General features: G+C 35.2%; 1 protein-coding gene across 1 annotated transcript in view; it reads right to left on the bottom strand.

Annotated features, from left to right (window-relative positions):
* Positions 1-11,223: 11,223 nt before the first annotated feature.
* Positions 11,224-22,559, bottom strand: part of LOC117169112 (diuretic hormone class 2) — a 264,954-nt gene continuing 253,618 nt past the window's right edge. The window contains exon 3 of the mRNA XM_033355271.1: positions 11,224-11,751. Within this exon, the coding sequence (XP_033211162.1) occupies positions 11,625-11,751 (127 nt within the window). The 3' untranslated portion in view covers positions 11,224-11,624. The remainder of the gene's footprint in view (positions 11,752-22,559) is intronic.

Below are 22,559 nucleotides of genomic sequence, written 5' to 3' on the forward strand. Positions count from 1 at the left end.
CATCGCCGTATGGTGGGTTGAAATTTTTGTAAAAAAAAAATCAAAACATGGTTTTCGATGTATTTTTTCCCGTAGAATTCGATTCTGAAGTCAAAAAAATAAGACTTTTCTTTATTTTTTTTTTATTTAAAAAAAACCATGAAAAACAGTAAAAAATGAGGTTTTTCGATCAAAACCCCATAAAAAAGTAGCTGGACCCTACTTTTTTATTGCAAATTCGGATTCAGCATCGAAAAATACATAAGAATATATAGGTAATCACTTTAATTATTGATATCAAAAGTGAAGTTTCGCATATAATTTAATTTCGAGAGAAGCCCGCCAAATGTAAAAGTATATCAATCAACATTAAATAAAGAAAAGCGCAGATTTTGCTTTATTTTTCGAGTTTTTTGGTAGAAAAAAAAAACACTTTTTTATCGAAATCTATGGAAAGATAAATTGATTAATAATCACTTTTATTTTATTGATATTAAAAGTGTATTTTCGAATATAATTTAATTTTGAGAGAAGCACGCCAAATAAAAAAGCATATCAATAAATATTAAATAAACTAAAGTGCACATTTTGCACTATTTTTCGTGTGATTTGGAAGAACAAAAACACTTTCTTACCGAAATCTACGGAAAAGTAAATTGATTAATAATCACTTTCATTTTATTGATATTAAAAGTGTAGTTTCGAATATAATTTAACTTTGAGAGAAGCCTGCCAAATAAAAAAGTATATCAATCAATATTAAATAAACAAAGGTGCAGATTTTGCATTATTTTTCGTGTGATTTGGACGAAGAAAAACTCTTTCTTACCGAAATCTACGGAAGGATAAATTGATTAATAACCTCTTTTATTATTGATATTAAAAGTGTAGTTTCGAATATAATTTAATTTCGAGAGAATCCCGCCAAATATAAAAGTATATCAATCAACATTAAATAAACAAAAGTGCATATTTTTCTCTATTTTTCGTGTATTTTGGTAAAAAAGAAACAACACATTTTTACCGAAATCTATGGAAAGATAAATTGATTAATAATCACTTTTATTTTATTGATATTAAAAGTGTAGTTTCGAATATAATTTAATTTCGAGAGAAGCTCGCCAAATATAGTAGTATATTAATCAACATTAAATAAACAAAAGTGCAAATTTTCCATTATTTTTCTAATGCTTTGGTAGAAAAAATTTTTTTTATCGAAATCTACCAAGAGATAAATTGCTCAATAATCACTTCCATTTGATTTATTAAATACTAAAAGTGTAGTTTCGGATATCATTTGGTTTCGAAAGAAGCCCGCCTTATTAATATATGTAGCAATAAACATTAAGTAATCATAATTACAATTTTTCATTATTTTTCAAGAGGTTTGGCAGAAAGAAAACCTTCTTGAAAGAATCTCACATTATTTGATCTGGAATAAATGGTGAAATTAGTATATTTTTTCGCTGTATTAATTCAAAATACTTCAATAACTTTGGAAATTCAGTAACATCTTTATTATAATTATATATTTTCTCAAATAATGAGTCATAAGCAAGGGCTTCGTCTCGCTATGAGGTATACGCAGAGGTATACGCAGGAGCGTTGGCGGTAAAGCCGGAAACTAAAAAACCGGTTTTCCGCAGAATTTTTCCTGGTTTATTTTACTTTATTTGCAGCAAAACAAATTTTAAAAAATAAAAAAAGTTAATTTTGAAGAGAAGCCCGCAATAGATTTCGATTTACTTTTAACAATGCAAGAAACAAAATTTGAATTAATGCATTATTTGGGAGTGGTTTTGCTGAAACTATTTGGAGGAAGTTACCGTTTCACCTTAAGGTATACGAATAGTTCAGTTGCAATTAATCCTTATAGAGTATTATTCATAAAACGTTGGAAACACGTTGGAACATTTTTAAGTCCAAATGGCATTTGGTGAAATTCATAATGACTGTAGGATGTTGAAAATGCTGTTTTGGTGAAGTCTTCTTCGCTCATTTTAATTTGACGAAAACCTGATGCTAAATCAAAATCTAAAAAGTATTGCGCATTTCCTAATTGTTCCGAAATTTCATGAATATTTGGTAGAGGAAATGAATGAGTAATGTTTTTTTTATTGAATTTGCGAAAATCAGGAACCATTATCTATCTTTTATTTCCTTGAGAATCTTCTTTTTTGGGAACGATCCATATAGGGGTATTATAGGGGTAGTGCGATGGTTTGATTATTTCGTTTCTAAGTAGGTCATTCGTTTTTTTTAGCAGTTCTTCTTTATGGTTGGGCGGGAATCGATGTTCAAGCGTAAACACGGGGGGGGGGCATCGGTTGTTGATATCTGGTGTTGGAGAACATTACTAGCGGTCCATCGTTCTGCAGGGATATGAAATCTATCTGCATTGTTTCTTATTAAATTTTCGACATGTATTAATTCTCCTGCATTTAAATGATGTAAACGAAAAAGATCCATAATTTTTTCTGTTCTTTCCTTGCAAGAAGTATTATACATTTTTCTGGTTGAATTGGAAAATCATTTGAATTTGGAAAATTGTGAAATACGTCTTTTATTGGTGTAACAGTATTTGAATTTTCTAAATTAAATGGTTGCTCTGTAAGTTCTTCAAATTCTTCAAGAATTACTTCCGGTATTAGTATTTCTGCTGGTTCTGATTGAGTGCTTGCTACTTTTTACAAATGCTGTACCTTTATCGTTACATAGTTACAATTGAGTAACCTGCGAATATTCCGGGTTTTATTGATATTTGGGGAATATAACCTGTTTTTACGTCTGGATTTTTAATAATTAAATAAATAACTGAGATAGATCTTCCTAGTAAAATGATTTTATTTGTTGAGGAAAAATAATATTTTTCATCCTTTACGTCTAGAGATCTGGGTGCGTCATTAATTTTAACATTATTACCAATAATAGATTCTGATCCTAATACTCCGTCATCATCTACTGGAACTTTTTTTGGTATGATAATAAAAGTGGTTGAATATCCAAAAATCTTTACTTTCATTTGACATAAGGTATATAAAGGATGTTCATTAATTCCGGTTAGCCTCAATATTTTAACTCTATCTATGGGCGTTGATGGTTCAACCATGTGTTATTTTAAAATATATAAACGTGCACCTGTATCGACCATCTTTCGGACGGGGTTTTTTAATCCTACGATAATTATCGTAGATGGTATAATATTCTTCGTGCTGAAATCTAATTTAATAGTGACGATTTTTAGAGGTTTGGTTCTATTTGCGTCGAGTACTTTTAATTTGGGATGTTGATGCCTGTCCCATCGCACCTTACCTGGAAAGGTCTCGTTCGTTTCCCGAGTTCCCTTGTAATTGCTAAGGTTTTTGTTGTGCGAGTAGTTTATTGTTATATTCTCTTTTTCGACAATCTTTAATCATATGCCCCTGTTTTTTGCAATAATTATAAATCATATTTTTTGTATTTTGATTTAAAAAACTATGTGACTTATGTGTAGAATTGTATGATTCATTTGAAAAATTATTTGATCGATTTGGAAAATTATATGTTTGTTTGGGTATCCACATTTTTCTGTCTTAGCGTTGAAATTCCCTTTGATTATTTTGCTGTTGCTGGGGTAACCATTGATTTATCAAAAGTAGTAGTATTTTATAAGTCCATGGTTCTTGAGATTGTATGGTATTTGGTGCAAACATTTAAATAAAGTATTTGAGGGAGGCTGTGTGTATTAATTGAAACTTCCGAGCGTTCCGCAACTAAAAGCATTGTGACCCTTCTTGTTACAAATTTGGCATCCTATAATTCCCCCTTGTGCGTAATTTACTTTGATTGATCTGTCCGCGTTGGTTATCATTCTTACTAGTTCGTCGGGTTTTTGTTTATAAAGGTTTCCCTTTTGTAAATATAAAGCAGCATTAAGTTTACGTTCTACTTCAATTGCATTATTTGTGATATCTTTGAATACGTCTCCTTCTTTTACACGAATTTATATTTCTGGTCTTAAACCGCGTAAAAACATTGAACTAAATCTTCGATTGATTAGTTCGTCTACTCTGTCGAATGTAATACCATAAATACTTTTGCGAGCTTCTCCTATAATTTTATACGTCGAGACGTGCTAACGTTAGGATGCCAACGCACGCAACACGACTTGACGGTACTTAACGAAAAATATTAATAATAAAAAGCTGAACGAGAAGTTAGGGGTACAAAGACTTGCTCGCAGAATTGAGTAAGATGAAGCTAGAAGTTGGCCAAAACTAAAAGGTGCTCACTCGTTTCATCAAATCATGAAAGTTCTTTCTCGGCCGAGCAAAGCATGAAGGTGCCAGTTCTCGCATGTAGGCTATAAGATTCTTATGCATACGAGAAGTGGCATGGCACCTTCATGCTTTCATCGCCCGAGATATAACTTTCATGATTTGACTTCTAGCTTCATCTTGCTCAATTCTGAGAGCTACAACTTTCTATCGCTAACGTCTCGGTTAGCTTTTTAATGTTTATATTTTTAGTTAAGTATCATCTAGGCGATCGTGTGCATTGGCATCCTATCGTTGGTACGCCTCGACTTATCATTTTCACTAGATTTTATTCTACCAAAGCTATTGCCGGGAGCATTTGTTTGGCCTCCTCACATCCTTCAATGAAAAGCGCGGGAGGGATGCTTCGTCCATCGAAAATGGGTACAACTTCTAATGCGTCTCGAAGGGAGACTTGTTGATTATTTGGTATCATGATTGATTGAATTATGTGAAGAGCAGGGATAATAAGATTTTCTGTTAACTTCGATAAAGGGATTGTATTATCTGCAGACGTTGAGTGAATATTTATACGAGTGTCACAATTAGAGGAATTTTCTTTACTAGGAGATGGGAAGTTTTCTTCGATATTTAAGAGAGGTTGTTGTTCAGTTTCGGCTAAGCAATTTTCTGTAAAAAATAACTGTGAAGTTTACTATATTTTCTGAAGTGGATTCTTTTAATTTTTTTTATGATCTTTTTGAGGAGGTGGGGTATGTGAAATCCTTGGTTTAATGAGAAATTCGCAAGAAAATTTTATTCCCTTTTCTTGTTTAGTATTTATTGCAGAATTAGCAAGTATTTTGGCTTGACTTCGGGTGAGTCTCAAACTTTCTAAGTATTTATTTGGCATGACGGGATGTGTTATAAAAACACACTAGTACGGTTTTTATTATTTTTATATTCAATCTTTTTTAAAATTCATTAATTTATTTTTATGTGGACAGTGAAGGTATATTTCATGTGTTATATAAAGGTTTGTTTGTTCATTATTTCAGTTTTTATTCGTTATATCTCTGAAAATCCTATACAAATATTGATATTCAGCGGTATTAGTTGCTAATAGTTTTACTAGTTTTCTGAGTTCATTATCGAGATTTATGCTGGAAAATTTCTTGTTCAGGTTCCGGCACCGCGTCTATTTTTTTCAGATAATTAGAAATTTTGGATTTTTCTGGTTACTGATTTTGTCAGAATTTAATCATTTTTTCAATAATTTCGATAACTACATCAATTTGTCTTACTATTTCCATAATTTTAGGATTGTACTGATTCTTGGTATTTCTTCGGGCAATCATATGTATTATTGATTTTATAATTATAATTATTTTATTGACTTTCTCTATTAATTTCGTGAGTTTATAATTTTGGCTTGGGAGTTTGGGACTATTCTTTTCTAATAGTGCTGTTTTAATAGCTTGTCTATATATGTCACGTGTATTTTTATCAGAACGGTTTGCTATGTTTTGCCTTTTGGTTGTTTTAACGAGTTTATTAGAGTGATTATGGTGTTTTAGAGGTTCTTGGAATTTTAGCAGATTTAGTTGCAAGTTCTTTAGCTCGTTTGTCAAGTGCATTTCGTAGTTCAATTTGCTCTCGTTTTGCTTTTTGACGGTCACCTGTACGGTGTTTCCTTCTTGAACTTTGAGGCATAATTATTTTTATGATTGAGATTATTATTATTATTATTATTATTATTATGGTTGTAAAAAATAAGTATTAGTTCATTGCCTATTCTGATTCTCCTTCATAAGATATAAGAAATAGAAGCTTATTATTATAATAGGTTGAAGCATGGTCTCGCGCAGTCCCATTATAATTTTGCAATTTAAATTCTCGCTATTGGCGTAGAGTGCTTTCATGAAAAATTACTAACTACTACACGAGAGGTGGCCATTAAAGCCTCTAAACTCATCATAGTTCTTGTGATTTTTGCTTTTCGTGAGAAGTGTTTTGCGTGCGTTTAAGTTTTGCATGAAAAATTATCAATTATGACACTAAATTATGGCAATTAAAATTTTTGACTTTTCTCAATCTTGCGTTTTTTAATAAATTTTGATTCTAATTCATTTGCCCCTTACTACTTATCACTACGTCCAATCTGCCATATAAATTGCTGGTATGTTACGCCCTAGGATAGAAATTAGGAACAATACATAAGTGGTTAGTGCTATTATCTGTTTTATCTACAGAACGGAAGTTTCTGGGCTAAGGCAACAGGATTTCAGCGGTGGTTAAATAAATAAGGGATAGGAGATAGAGATTAGTAATATACCTTTATTGGAATATAAATAAAGCTGTAGAGAATGACTACAAGAATTGAGGGGGGGGGGGAACGACTCTGAGGAAAATGTAGTATTTCCTCTTGAGGATTGTGAAAGGGAAATAACAATATTGGGTGAACGAAAAAACGTTAAAAAGAGAGAGAGAGAGAGATTATGTATATTGCGGAGATGTAGAAATGGTTGGTTACACAACCACAATGTCCACAATAGTCGACAATAGAACTTGGATTAAATTTGGAACTCGGAACTTGGGCCTTAAAGAAACTTAAACCTTCGACATAGCTTTTAACAGGGAGTAACTCGTGAACTTGAAGTTGACAGAACTGGAACTGGTAATTGATTTCAGAATCCTTCACAGGAATTCAGGAACTAGACCCCAATCTGATTTAGGTCCTTGTTAATTGAATTTGACTGGAATTACCTTGTATCGATTGAGACTGATTGGTACTGACAGGTACTGCCTGGAATTGACCTTTGTAATAGACTTCCAACTGAACTGGTACTGTAGACTGATCTGCACTTCAGCCGAAGTTGATTTATCTTGAGTGGGTACTTGAACTGGGACTTAGAAGGTTGAAGGGCCCTCAGGGAAGAAGGTCCGGAATTCAAATTTTGATTAACGACGTATACCAGCAGAGCTACCGCACTGAAGACTCTGCCACTGCTGGCTAGCGTACTTTGGTACTACCCTTTTCCACGTGTTCTTCTAGAAATTTCTGCTGAGAGGAAACAGGTCCGCGCGTATTCGATAATTCAATAGTGTTTACAACTTGGTTCCACTCTTTTCCAGAAGGTTCTGCTCTACCAATAAGGTCTACGTGGAATTGAGCGGGTGCAGTTATTTGCATCCTCTTCCATTCACGTGTAGGCTTGGAAGTTTCAATTCTCTGAAAAAGGGGTGTAGCATTCGTTTTCCAGACATATTTAAAGATTCTAAATTATTCGTAAAAAATAAAGCGGCTGTCCACCATCCCAAGAGTGCCACATGACAATGTACCATAAAACAAGTTATTCTTTTTTCCAGTAATCAATACCTTGTAGATTCCACGAAGTATATAAGTCCCAGCATCTCTTTGGTAATTTCTCTAGCGATGAAAAAAAGGGGCTGATACGTGTTATTTCCTTTATTCCTTTTCTTTCCATCTCTCTCTTTCTCAATCGATACAATTTAAAGTCTTTGAGTAGGGCCGTTTCCATACATAGTTGCATTGTTAATTCCCTTAGAGTTTAAATGGTTCACAATTAAATATATAGATGTAGGGTCACGACCTAGAACGTGACACTATGCATAAAATCAGTTTGTGTACTTTCCTTGAAATAGACATTATGAACCCGCATCAAATGACTCCTTGAGGAAGCTTCAATTACAAAAAATCTTCACCACTTTTGAAAACCGCAGTAAAAGTAGGATGTTAAATTTCGATAGTATCTTTCATGTTGAAAGTAAGACTTTATTCCTACAGTATGAAAATAAAAAAAGTAACCAAGTTAACAATACTTCTTTCGAATAATATTTCCTTTCTCATCAACAGAAGTCTTTTTGAAACAGTCCAAATTCTTTTTAATGCAATATATTTGGTAAATGTTGATTCTAAATTTAAAAAGTTTAAAAAGTTTAGCAAAGAAGAACTTACGAGAGGTTCTATGCATAATGTTTTCTGATGTAATAGATTTTAAACAGTAATCAAATTGTTTTTGTAACTAATCAAATACAAATAATTTCTGTTCGTTTAATATAATTGCTGTACAATTAAGATAATGATTGATCGAAAAAAAATTTCGAACTTGATGAGGAGGCGGACTAGGTGTCATTCACAAAATACGTGATATTTTAGGGGTTGAGTGAGGTCGAACTGACATTCTAAACATAAAGTGCAATGAAAAGAGGATCATGCAGATGGGGCATGGGTAGAGTTTCTGAAAAAGGTATCACCTTTTTTATGAATGGTCCCTTAGGAAAAGGAAGGAGATTCTGCGCAGGCACGCATAGAAATGGATCGAGTTCGCAAATATGCTGTGAAAAAAACTTGTAAAGATCATGAAATTAAATTAAGGGCATTAATAATTATATAAGTTTGTATTGTACACTTAAAATAATACTGAAATAAGATGAAATGTAAAACGTGTTAGTATGAAAATCTAAGTATGTTCAATTTTCCCACGCACCACATCTACATGTCTCTTAAACTGAACCAGTAAGATTCACTGTATGAATTGGCACGAAGTAGTTATCTGGAATCAATTCAATAGAAATTTCACTGAGATCCAGTGAAATATCACTGATAACCAGTGAAACTCTTCCTGATTGCCAGTGACTCGATAAGAGTGCGTTCTATATTTACTCATTGTGAATTTTGCTGACAGATCTATAACAATTTTACTGGTAATCTGTGATATTTTACTGGTTTTCAGCAAATATTCACTTAAGTGATACCAATGGCCCACTTCCAGCTATTTACGCCAATGAATCTAAATGGCTCAGTTTGAGAGAGTTGTATTCTATAATTTTAATAGTGTCTCAAGAAGTGACGATAAGTTCTCTAACCTAATCGAGAAAAGTTGCCCTGGAAGATACTGACAGTCAAATACTTTTAAATCTTAAACAATCATATTTTTTTAAATCTCAATTTAAGACATTAAAAAACGGTGTATGAACCGAATCTATTTAAAATCAGGCAGAACTTAAAGGCGCAAAACGTATCGAAAACTTTTGTGTCCAGGAGAATTTTTTTACTTAAAATACAATTTTCTAATTTTTTTTGCAAACAACGACAGATACAATAAAATTTTGAAATAAAAGTTAGCACGTCTTAAAAAATTCAATGAGAATGATCCCTTGCTTGTTTGTAAAATCTTGCATCATTTGTGAGAGCCAAGCTAATATTATATTTATAGGGAAAAAAATTATCCCGGGTTTGAAAACGGTTTAGCCCGCATAAAGCTGAGAGCATGTCATTCTCCTATTAGTAGAAACTTATCAAAAATATTTGAAAGAATAAAAAAGGTGGGGTTTTATAAAATATATTTTTTTCGTCTTCTCAAAATTTTATTTAAAAAAAATATATATTTTTTCTGGAAAATCTCACATTTTTATTCTACACAATGATTTTAAAAAGTTTTTGCGGATAGGAGAAATACATCCTATCAGCTTTCTGATGGCTGATTTCTTGATGATTTGTTAGCACATATCGTTGTTTTCTAGATAAATAAGAAAATTAAATTTTCTGAAACAAAATATGGTTCAAGAACTTGTGCAGTTTAAATTAATTTTTTAACACAAAAATATCCAATTAAGATGTACACTTAATGGTAGGCAGCAATACTAATTATTGACAAAATACCAATTATCTTATGGGCAACAGTGTAAAATATATCGAACAAGTTTCACAGGATTTTGTAATTTTACATCAGAAATATTTTATATTAGTAATGTTTGGATCAGAGAGTTCATACCAATTTCTAAGTTGGAAATTCTAATTAATTTGCACTTTTACCATTTTCGGCGTGGGAATAATGCTTAACACGATGTTTGTATGATTCACGATTGTCAAAGTGTCATATTGACAATTGATAATAAATATATAACCGACTTTCAATGTTTGACGTTTGCTGCAATTGAGAGGAAAAAGGATATTACGAAATATCTCGATGACATCCTGGGCATTTTGGCAGGATATTTAGAAGGTATCTTGGAAGACGAAAATGCCAAAATCCTTGTAACGGTCATTCAAATATCCTACGTGGAACATCAGAATAATTTAAGAATCCTCAGAGTATCCCACGTAGGATATTATTTCCGAACAATGTCCTTAGGATATCGGGGATATCTCCATACCCGAAGATCTTCACAAGATATCGGTGAACTGTACTTTGCAGTTTGCTAAAATACCATGACATATAAATTGATTGCGTTGTGCAATATGACAAAATAATGAAAACATCCATAACCTAAAAGTTATATTCCAAATGAAAGTGGATAGTCGCGGTCTTACTTATAAATTTTACTTTAATAGTTGATATTATACGTACCACCTCTGAAAATGGTAAAAATACTAGAGATTTTTTACAGTGCAGATGAATAGCAAAATTGTACAAACATAACCTACCTTGCCAAAGGGGTGCTATTTGAAGTACAAGTAAATAGCTGACTTACCAGGTTCTAAACTGAGGTACACAAAGATTATTTCGGGTAATTAATATCCATTTAATCCCATATGAAAGATTCATGGAATTTTAATTGGGTGGTAAGTCACTTAACTGTCTAATTGCCGCTGATGATCAAACTGAACTATCATGCTTTATCTGCTACACGGTCTGCTATAAACGCGACAGAGATGGATCCAGAAGTGAGTAGCGTGCACGCAACTGCGCACTCATTACGGTTACGATAACTTATGTTTCCCTAATGAGTACAAATTTTAGCGACGTTTTTACGACAACTAATACTCTCCGGCAAATTGAATCCGTATGGGGTTTTCCTTTGATCCACATAACTAAAAACAATATCGAGGAAATCAATGACATTTTAATTTCACGAAAACAACATAGAATGATAATTGCTTAAAACTAGCCATTAATTAGTATTTATTGATATGAAGCGTCAAATTTCAAAACGTTATAAGAGTAATGAAAATAGTAAATATGTAATATGCTGAAATACTGACCATTAAATAGGAATGTCGAATCAAATCGATATCGAATTATAAAGAAACCTGGCGATAAAAAATTGATACAGAATTGTAAAATACTGAAACCTCTACTTTTGAACATTCACGACATATATTAGAAGAGAAACAGGGTTGAGCATTCAAGCAGTACAATACTAAATTATTGTTATATATTTTACGTTAATTATTTTTGGAATTTAGAAATCATTACAAGCATCCCAATAATTCATGGGACGATTTAGAACATTGATTAGTTAATAATAAGAGGTTAATTAATTGAAAGTGCAAATGTTTAGAATAATTATACAACACATAATTAGTTCAAGCACTATGCAAAGATATACTATATTGTATTTTATTTGGAAAGCTATGCAGAAGACCATTCAGGATTCTTTTGACTATTCTGAACGGCGCCTTCTTCCAGGTCCATCGGAAAACTGTGCAGTATTTAGGCCGATTAAATGTTTTCCTGACTGTGTGCCGCTTATTCCACGACTTAAGCCCAAATCAAGTCCACGTTTAGCACTGAAAATAAAATGAAATCGTAAGCCTCTAAAGAACGAGTTTATATTATATGTAAATGCATTAGTGTAGATCATGAATAATTTTGTGATATTTCTGTTTTTTGTTTTAATCGTAAAAATTGCAATGAAACATGAAAAAATTAAATTTTTTAAAAGCCTACACACGAGACAAAACAGAAATTAAAAGACAAAATTGTGATGAGAATGTGCCCACGCAGTGGACTGATTTTTTTTTACTGTTAATGATGTTTTTCACGATTAAAACAAAAATACGTTTCCTATCAAAAAGTGATTAGAAACAAATGTGTAGATCTTTTTCAAATACACAATTTTAGTATGACTTCTTTTCATATCGTGCGTTATTTGGCTTAAAATGTTCATTTTTGTGTGTTTTTTCAAAATTTTGTAAATGCTATAAGTCTGGTAATTTTTGGTTTCATCAAAAAAAATCATAACTGTAAACTGTTGGTCTGTTTGAATAATATGAATATGCGTACAGAAAATTCTCGATTCTCGAAAAAATTGGTCTCGAAAATATTTAAAATGCGCTCAGTCTTTGAATTTGTATTCAAAATGGCGCTTTATCTGATCTAACTAACGAATAGGCTGACGACACATTCGTAAAAACCTAGTCTTCGGATATAAGGGGTCTGCAAACGTATCAAAACGTATCCAAAAGTGATTGATAACAAATTCGTAGATCTTTTTCAAATACACCATTTTTTCTCTACTTATCTTTCTCTGTATGTTTTATAGTTTGACAGCAAAATTTAATTTTTGATTATTCATTATTTTTGTATGTGAAAATAAAAATTTTTATTTAAACAAAAATTCAAAAAGTTGTTATGATAACACTGGCACACAAAAAAAGGTATTAGCTACCAGATGAGATTAACATTTCTATACGTTTTTGGGGTCGCTGAATCCGAATCTGGGGTTGGTTTGATTCGGTCAGGTCGCATTTCGTTCCTAACATCAAAAAAGTGATGAATGTTGGGATATTCATGGAAACACCCAGAATGCAAAGCGGTTATATGTTTTCAGGTTCGCTGAGTCCAAATTTGAAGGTCATTTGACTCGGCGAGGTCGCATTTCATTCCTAACCTAAACAATAAAACACTTTAAAGTTTTCTCGGCAAAAACTGTTTGTATTCAGCGTCCGGTACATAGAACTTGTTAGTCATTCTTTGAGGATGGCTATCAGTCTGTAGCACAAAATCCTGCTTCCTTGACAGGTGGGCGTAAGGGTGTGAGTATGAAGCCGTAGTGGGCCCGAGGACGAGTTGTCACAGTCTTCGTCAAAGACGGAAAGCTCTCATACTTAGGCATAGGGAGGTATGAGAGTTATCACCCATAGGACGGTAGACACACCACCGGTCGGACCAGGATCCCTCACGAACGGATTTTTCTTAACACATATGGCGCCTTCAAACAAAAAATTTCTAGTTTCTCTTTTGGAACATACATGTAATAAAGACATTAGTGTTTTTTGCTACATATACAGCAAATACCAGACCCAAAAGATCGACGAATAATTTCTGCGAAAATTGAAAAAATGTATCAGAAATGTTTTGGTCTTAAAATAACGTACGAAATATGGATGCTACACAAAATATGTGCAGCTTGTTCTAAGATTTCACATCGTTGCGATCTAATCAGACATGCTAAGGATATGAAATATAACAAACCTATGTTGTGGAAAGAGCAATTGCATCAAAAGGATTGTTAATTTTGTATGAATGACGTTACCAGTTTCAACAGAAAAAATAAGCAAAGGTTTGTTTATACAACTGTCAAAACCGTAGAAAAACCAGTCAAAAAGATCGTGCTGCAATGAGAGAAATTCCGATGGAAGAAATGATTCCGATGAAGTAGACGAATCGAGGAAAAACATTGAATCCGAAGAAGAAAATGATTTCGATGAATATAGTGATGAATCGGAGCGTCATGAAAATCAAGACGATTACATCACAGGTAAAGGCAAGGATAAAGTTTTCAAAGTAATGTCGCTGAAGGAACTGAATGATTTGGTAAGAGATGTAGAGCCAGCAAAAGATGGTGCAGAACTTCTTGCGTCGTTTATTAAAGAAAAAGAATTACCTAGCAAAAGGCGTTACAAGCATGAGGGGTGGAGACTTCTATTGATTCTTCTAGAAGAAGTCTCAAAGGAGTATAACTTCACAACACGAATAAGTTCGCTCCTGTACCGATAGCTCATTCAACTGTGCTCAAGGAAACGAGCTAAAATCTCAAAGGACCCCGCGCATAGAAAGACACACTATACTAACAAAGAATGGCCAACGAGAAGTTCATTTAAGCTAGGTTTGCAAAATATTAAGCAAACCCCGTTAGTGCATAAGTGCATAAGGGTTAGTGCATAAGGGCGTTTCTGATGGCCGACAAATCCGCAAAATGTTGAACGATCAGAATTTCATCAAAGTTATAAACAAAAAACAAAAAGCTACATGGATGAGTTTTAAAAATGTCGTGGAAAACTTTCTCGGTAATTATAAAAGTGAAAACTTCAAGAAAATAGCAGCTGATCTGGTGAGAAACTTTGTAAAGCTTGGTTGTTTGATGAGCCTAAAGTTGCACATCTTGGATTCTCACATAGATTACTTTCCAATGAATTTGGGTGATAACAGTGAGGAGCGGGGAGAAAGATTTCATCAAGACATAATGAAGATGGAACGTAGGTAACAGGAAAGGTGGGATGTGAATATGTTAGCAGATTACTGTTAGACATTGCAAAGAGAGGTCCTTCAAAAGGGAGTAAAACGTCACAGAAACCCCATGCATAGGTTCTTCGAGAATGGAAGAACAAGATATCATAGGAAAAAATTAAAGAAAATTTTCTTTCACGTGTCAGGGACGCTTTTCGATGTTTCAATTCATTTTTTGAGGTTATGAATGGAATGCGACCTCACAGAGTCAAATGAACTTTAAATTTGGAATTAGCGATCCCGAAAACATATAACTGCTTTGCCTTCTGGGTGTTTCCATGAATTTTCAAACTTTCACTCATTTTTTAAAAGTTAGGAACGAATTGCGACCTGATCATTTTTTTCGTGGGCCTGTGTAACCTTTTAAGGCATTCAAGAAGCAAAATTTTTCTCTTCTGGCTGTCAGACCTTGTAGTTGGCGGGGAGGCTTAAGAGTGTGGGACATAGGGGTAAAACAGACCTCGGCCTGCATGCGTATGGATATGGATGAATGGATCCCTATAAACGGGCTCTTCTGGGTGTTTTAAGAAGGATCCCTATAAATGGGCTCTCCTAATATGCATGATTGTAGTATGATAGAAGGGTGAAACAGCCTAGTTAACACGGGCTTTCTGGATTAATGATTAGAGGTCTCTCAAGGACAGATTTCCAATTTCTGGAGTCGACACGGGAATGATCTGCGGCCCGCATAGCGACCAAGAAACAGCCCACCATTGGTATGATGGCCTGCGAACGGGTATTCATTCGCTCAATGTGACGACCCCTCCTAAGGCATGGGTGTAGAGTGATCGTTCCCATGGCAGTTTGGCACTTAGGGGTTACGTTGGTGTCCTAACGGCCTCTCGGGGACATCAAACAACCAACCTGTGTAATTAGTCTTACCTTTGCATGCGGGACTCTGTAAGGGCGGAGTTTCTATTTCCCTTGCTACTCGTCGGAACCAAAATGGATCACGCAAACATTCAAAAAGAAAAAGGGGAAAGGGAGTTAACGGAGCTGGGAAAGGGGCTCGGTCCTAACAGGTCTAGCATAACTCTTTCACCTCAACCTGTTTCACCGGCAAGTTTGACTCAGGCCGCGGCTGTGCCCCCAAGCTCTTTCGGGAGCTGAGAGCCCGACAGCCCCTCTGAGTGGGGCTATTGAAAAAGGAGTGGCCAATCAGTCCCCCGATAAGAAAAACGCATCCGCGGTTCCCTGAAAGGGAGACTGAGGAGACAAGCTCAGCGGACTAGTAGACTAGCTGCAGTAGCTAGTACATCGACGACTAGAACGCCGATAACCAGCACTGAAACTCAAAAGCGAGGAAGGGGCTCAGAAGGCAACCCACCGGGGGGAGGGGGGCAAGCCTTTGAAGAGGCACAAGGCGGTCGAGCAGCCGACTAACAGGGAGTCGTCGGGCGTTGGACTGACGACCGCTCAGAAGACTGACCCTCTGACTGTGGTGGTGACAGATACGAGTTACCCGGGCTAGCTGCTCACCACAGAGCAGTTAGAGCTTCTCAGGGAGGTCATCTAGAGGACGCTCTATAGAGTGCCCCCAGATCAATGGCCTAAATTCAAGACCCATTACTGCAGGGGAGGGGTTTTTGTATTTGTGGCAGCGGACCCAGCGGCCAAAGTTTGGCTAAACAAGCTTTTGGCCGAGACAAGGCCATGGGAAAGGCGCATCTCTTAAGGTGGGTGGAGTTGAGTTGCTTTAGAAGATGGTTCTTGTTACGGCGTAGTTCCCAGATAGACTGACGGACCCGCAGGTGGTTCTCGGTCGGCTGGAAGAATTCAACCCGTAACTTAAGACAGCGTCCTGGCGGTGCTTCACGCACGACAGTACTTAGGAAGAGGACGCAGCTAGAGAATTTAAACATCTCCTAGTTGTGAAAATACCTGAGTCACAGACGAGGGCCCTTGCGGCCCTTAATAACAGGTCCTTCTACCTTTATGGACAGGTCAACTTTAAAGTAACCAGTCAGGGGTGGAAGAGGCCTGTCGGTGGACATAAAGATTGGGATCTGACCTGAATGACTGCTCCCGCCTAACCATTACCCAGATTAACTTGCATCATAGCAAAGAGGCCTCTGCAGTTTTGCAGTGGGGCATATCTGTGAGGCACACAGGTATCTCATTAATCCAGGAAACCTGGTTAGTTCGAGATACCATCAGGGGCTTAGGGCAGGGGCCTGGTTTTTGTTACAGGGACCCTAAGGCGACCAATCGAAGGACATGCATACTGGCGAAGGGAGTCAACGTTGTCCCGCTGCTTGAGCTATCTTCTAGAGACATATTATGGCTTTGAGTGGAACAACGACTACATCGCTGCTCGTATAGGAGTGATTTGAGGCACTGAATAAGCTAGCGACAAAAGATAAGTAACTCTGCTCTGGATCCCTGGACACAGTGGCATCTGGGGCAATGAAATATCGGACAGGTTAACAAAGCTAGCAAAAAAGAAAAATACTGGTCCTGAGCCAGTTGTAGGATTTTCCAGCAGGTCGATCACTGAGGATATTAAAAGTAGGCGGACCGAGGAACACCAGAATGAGGGGAATGCGGTCTCTAGCTGCAGACAGGCTAAAACACACTTGAGCGCAAAGCTAAACCCTCACCGAGCGAAAGAAATACTTATGCTCGGGAGGATGGAAGTCAAAATGCTACCATAAATGTTTATAGGACATGGAAACCTCCGGTACCACAGACATAAGATAGGGCTTGAGGAAAGTCCCATCTGTCGTCTGTGCGGAAAGGACAATGAGACTTCCACTCATATCCTCTGTCACTGCATCGCGATTGCGAGTCAAATGAACTTTAAATTTGGAATTAGAGATTCGGAAAATATATCTAGAGACACACTAACAGATTAACAGATTGACTGACAGACCGACAGAGAGACAGGCACACGTATTTTCAAAACCCTGTTTTTTTGGATTCAGGGGGTTTCAAAACGTGGACATTTGATGAAACCTAGAGGCGTCAAATTTTACACAAATCTCATACCTTCTCTGATAAGAATGTAAAAATGAATTAATTTATCATGAATAGTTTTTTGGTAGTTCTGTTTTTTGTTTTAATCGTAAAAAATAGCAATAAAAATAAATAAATTTTTTGAAAACCCGCATACGAGGGAAAAAAATTAAAAGACAAAAGTTGTGATTCTGTTTTTTTTCTCGGGGATGTTCGTGTTTAACATACCCGATGTTTTTTCCGCTATCCGATTTTTAGATGCCTATTCGGCAATAAACTATTTATTTCAGGTATTTTGATGTATTTTGGAGTAAGTTCGGCCGGTGAAAGATGCTCGAAGAGCAAGATTCCCTATACGCATCAATAAATCAAATTGCGCACCGCATCATGGGCAACGAAAATCTACCTCTGACACACCTAGTTGGGCGAATTCGTCTCCTATTGTCCATGTGGATGACAAGGAGGTACTAGATCGTGATGTTTGCGATCCTGATTCTTTCGTCAGGGTGGAGGAAAACTACTAAGAGGTATTAGACTACATTTTATGATGCCTCCCGTTTACGTAGCTGGTTCGATATCTCAAGGTAATGAAACAAAACAGAGCGTCAATCGACAAATCGTGCCTGCACTTAAGCTTCCAAGCATTTGGATTTTTTCAGATACATATTGCGAATGGCTTTCTTTGAGAGATTGCTTTTCTTCTCTTATTTTAGAAAAAGAGTTGCTTGCAGATCCCGAACGATTACATTATTTAGAAGCAGGCCTCTAAGGGGAAGTTTTGATTGTTGCGAAAAACCAACCAAGAACGTAAGATAACTTTTAAGCTATTTGGAAAGATTTATAAACGCGTTATGATAAATGTAAATCGTTGATTTACGAATATTTAAGAAAAACTGTGGGATTACCAGATATTACATTAGATTGGTTAAGTATTTTGAAAAAAATGTGTAACGTGATACTTGGTATCTTGTTTAGGATCGGATGGTATGACTTGGTCTTTTATCTCTCCCACCGTCTCATATTTTGGCGGGCTATGAGAGGAAGGCATCAAAAGCGTTTAAATTCACTGTTGCCTGCCAATGATGATCCGAAATGAGAGGGATTACTGTATATATAAATTACAAGGTTTGACTGATGATGCATCATTATTTATTATGGATACGCATTGGAAGCATCCATTCACGTCCCTCATATGGGGTCCCACAGGCTGTGGTAAAACTTCCTTCGTAGAAAAATTTCTCAGGAATCTCAATGCAATGTGCGATATACTAATTGATCGTATCATTTTCTATTATAAAGAGGGGAAAGCGGCTTACAAGGAATATGGAAAAGAGATCGAATTTCGTGAAGGATTACAACAGTCTTCTGATTACTATAATGATCTAAGTTTTAAACTTATAATTCTGGACGATTTTATTAGGGAATCCTCGAATAATACAATTGTATATCTTTTTAATAAAGGAAACCATCATAAAACTCTTAGTGTAATTTTTATTTCTCAAAATCTTTTTCACCAAGGACATGGTCAAAGAAACGTTTCTCTACATTCATACTATATAGTCACATTTAAAAATCCTCGAATTCGGCCTCAAATTGAATATCTTGCACGTCAGATTTGTCCTTAGGCTCCAGGTTTTGTATAAGAAGCCTATCACGATGCGATGTCTCAACCACATGGTTATTTACTTCTGGACTTAAGATAATTACTAACTCCTGATAATTGTCTTAACTGCTATCTTCTTCATGACAAAGTCACTAGGGGGGAATGTTTCAAGGACTTAGTACAGCAGTGGTAAACGTGCACCGACCTACAATTTCTACAGTAAAAACATGCCAGACAAGCTCGAAGCCTCATCGCTTGTTGGTGGGTTTCTACTCTTCAACGGCATATCATCGAGACTAAGGCCACTCCATGACTATAGCGTAGAAACTTAGAAAACCTATATTACTATCAACTCCATTCGAATTTGGCAGAAAAACGGCTTTTTATGGGGTTTTTTTGAGATTAGGGATGAAACACGAGCCAATCTGATATTTCTGACTTCTAATTTGGGTTCACCGGGACAAAGCTACTTGTGAATTTCTATCAAGCGGGTCTTTATTTGAATATGGTGTTTCTTTTAAATAAGCTGAATAGTCTTCCAGAATGAAGTTAACATATTAAAATTAAATACAACAATTTTAAAAGCAGTTACATAAGTATACGAAAACAGTGTCTTAAATTATGTCTGACTGAACAAAATCTTTTGATAGTTAGTGATAAATTATCACGTATTCTTGTGTTCTCTCTAGATAATCTCATATCAATTAAAACTAATGACTACTGCTAGACATCCACCTAGTCTTGCAAGTGCACTTCCGGACAAATAATTTGTTTACTGTGATATTTTTATATCATGCGGTACAGGCGATGTAAAAGCACCAGTTTTACGTACAGTTTCTTTTGATACAACAGAGTACAAGTTTAGTACATTACAAGTCACCTATTTTAAATTACCTACCCAGCAAATACGCTCTGTAACTGTTCCAGATCATAGAAGGAACTGTGTTCTATTACATTTGTTACAAGATAATGACAGAGCTGTTCTAGAAGAAAAGGGTTACTGTGCTCAAGAAACCTGTGACAAAATCATAACCGAACCGTTCTAGAAAAAAAGGTAACAGTGTTCTAGAATACTCTGACAAAATTGTGGCAGAACTGTTCTCGAACTACGTGACATCACTGTTCTATAACCGTTGCTATGGAATTGTTCTAGAAGAAAATAATTACAGACTTTCTATAATATTTGTTTCACGTTTGTTTAAGAACTATGTATTAATAGTGTTATATTGAAGTTCTAGAACCTTGTTACAAGTGTGTTATAGAACAAATTAGGGACAAAGATTATAAACTGTTCCAGAATAGTTGTTACGTAATTGTTCTAGAACTGACCAATCGCGCAGTGATTCTGCGCACCAATCTAGGATCTAGAACTAACCAGTATCGCGCAATGCCACCTACAATAGGCCTCTCTCGGATGAAGGCCATAGTTCAGCTGGGAGTGGCAATAGGAGTGAACGGCGGATGCAACCAGGCAATGGCCTGGGCAAAAGGAAGAACATAATTTCAACTATTCGGGGCAACTCAGGAAGGTCATCCTCACCTATTGGCAAGAAAGCTCACCGGCGCCAAGAGGATACATGCAAGGACTGCATGAACCTTGAGTCAATATAAACCCGGAATATGCTCATAAAACACCCCAGTATTTAAGAGATCAGGTATCTTTTTTACGCAAAGGGGGATATGAAGCTCTTTACAGACGAGCTTTATTATTGTATATGTTATTATAATTATTTATTTTATTATCTGTATTGTGCCGTCCGAATGTTACTTCGACGTTCTGTGTAAAACTATTACATTAAATTCATTGAATTAAATAATAATATAACCATTTTCATAACTAATAACGTCAAGAAAGAATTGTACTACCCTAATATCTTTACTAAATAAATTTTATTTAAAAAGAAGCAACGCAGTTTTGTAATTCTAATTGAAAAATATTAATATTCTTTATTATTTGTGAATTATTTGTACACATTAAAAATAATTTGGCTAAAAACTACAATAAAGAAAAATAAAACTTGAAAAAATTTTTAAGTGTCGAGAAATAATGAAGTTTTGACGAAACACAATTTTGACATTTTTCCTCTTATATTTTTTTATAATTAACTACACTTAGGTTAGTTTTAAGGCTATTGGAACAAAGAGCATAAAAATTTTTAAATCTATGATAACCTCATAACTTACCAGCGATCAACGATAATTCGGTTTTGAGGTTTTAAAAATGCACTCTGAACATTTTTCCGTCACCGAAAGGGCTTCCACGGTTATGGAATATGCGCTTCCTATCTGCCTTTTCAAAAAAATCGAGTAACAGCTAAAAAATTAGAGTCAAGTGGTTAACCAAACTGCATGAGTGAAGACCAAATCGACCGACAGCTATTTGGCACTGACCGCTCAACAAGGCTTGATCCTACTACCAATCATATGTACTGTCGGTAGAATTACGCTTCTTCTGGCGGGAGTTTTTAATTAGAATGAGAATGCAACTTGTATTCTTTATTTTTGTAACTGTTTATTGATATGTCTCACTTGGTTTTGCAATAGGAAAACTGTGAAAAGTGATAAAAGGATGCCGCCGTCAACTCGCTGGAACACATATGGAAATGGCGCATTACGTAGAATCTTATTAATAAGGTAAGCATTGTACAACCTATTCTCGCTTTATAGAACACTAATATTAATCGCATAAATTTCCTATTGAAAATAACAGTATCTGCAGAGTTTTGCAGATATTTGAAAAACATTGTCCTTTTAATATCGAGATATAGAACAGAAATTATTGTACAGTGTAGACGTCGCATTTAGTAACAATTTTTGTTAGAAAACATTTGCAACCAAAAAGCAAATACCTACGTTACTGGCGCTTACATATTACAAACTATTTTCTACGCCTTTATTCGCAGATGCATTATTCTCAGATATCGAGACAGTTTACTCGACGAAATTTAATATAAAAAATTCATCGAATTATTATTATGATTACGATTATTAATTATTATCATATCAATAACTTTCTGACTTCTTATTTAGGATAAGTTAGTGCTTTATTCAAGATAGTGTACACACTTAACTTTAGTTGCTTCCTTAATACAAGTCATATCTGAAATTAAGTCGAGTATAACTTTAAGTTTTTATTTTTACTGTGTCTTCACCCTTATTTGACTAGCGGTGCTCGCATCGTAGGTAAAGAAGCTTTTCGAGCTGAGCTAAATGTTATGAATAATGTGGATAACGAAATACCTCTTAAAAGTTCAATAAAAAATCGTTTCGGAGGATCAAGCCAAAATCTAAAATGCCGTGCAGTGGAGAAATGAATATTATTGTGAACGATTTAGGCTATAAACAGAGTAAAAAAAGGTTTTTTCTATCTAATCCTAATCGTGGTATGCTTCACCTCGTGAGACGTAATTCATTGAAAAAAAGAGAAAAAATAAAAGCTGGGCTATCGCAAAGAGGAAAAAGTCGAAAAAAAATAAGAAAAAGCTAACAAAGACGACAAAGAAACGTACAACATCAAGGGGGGGGGGG

Source organism: Belonocnema kinseyi, chromosome 3 (genome assembly GCF_010883055.1).
Source record: "Belonocnema kinseyi isolate 2016_QV_RU_SX_M_011 chromosome 3, B_treatae_v1, whole genome shotgun sequence".
In the NCBI taxonomy this organism is placed as follows: domain Eukaryota; kingdom Metazoa; phylum Arthropoda; class Insecta; order Hymenoptera; family Cynipidae; genus Belonocnema; species Belonocnema kinseyi.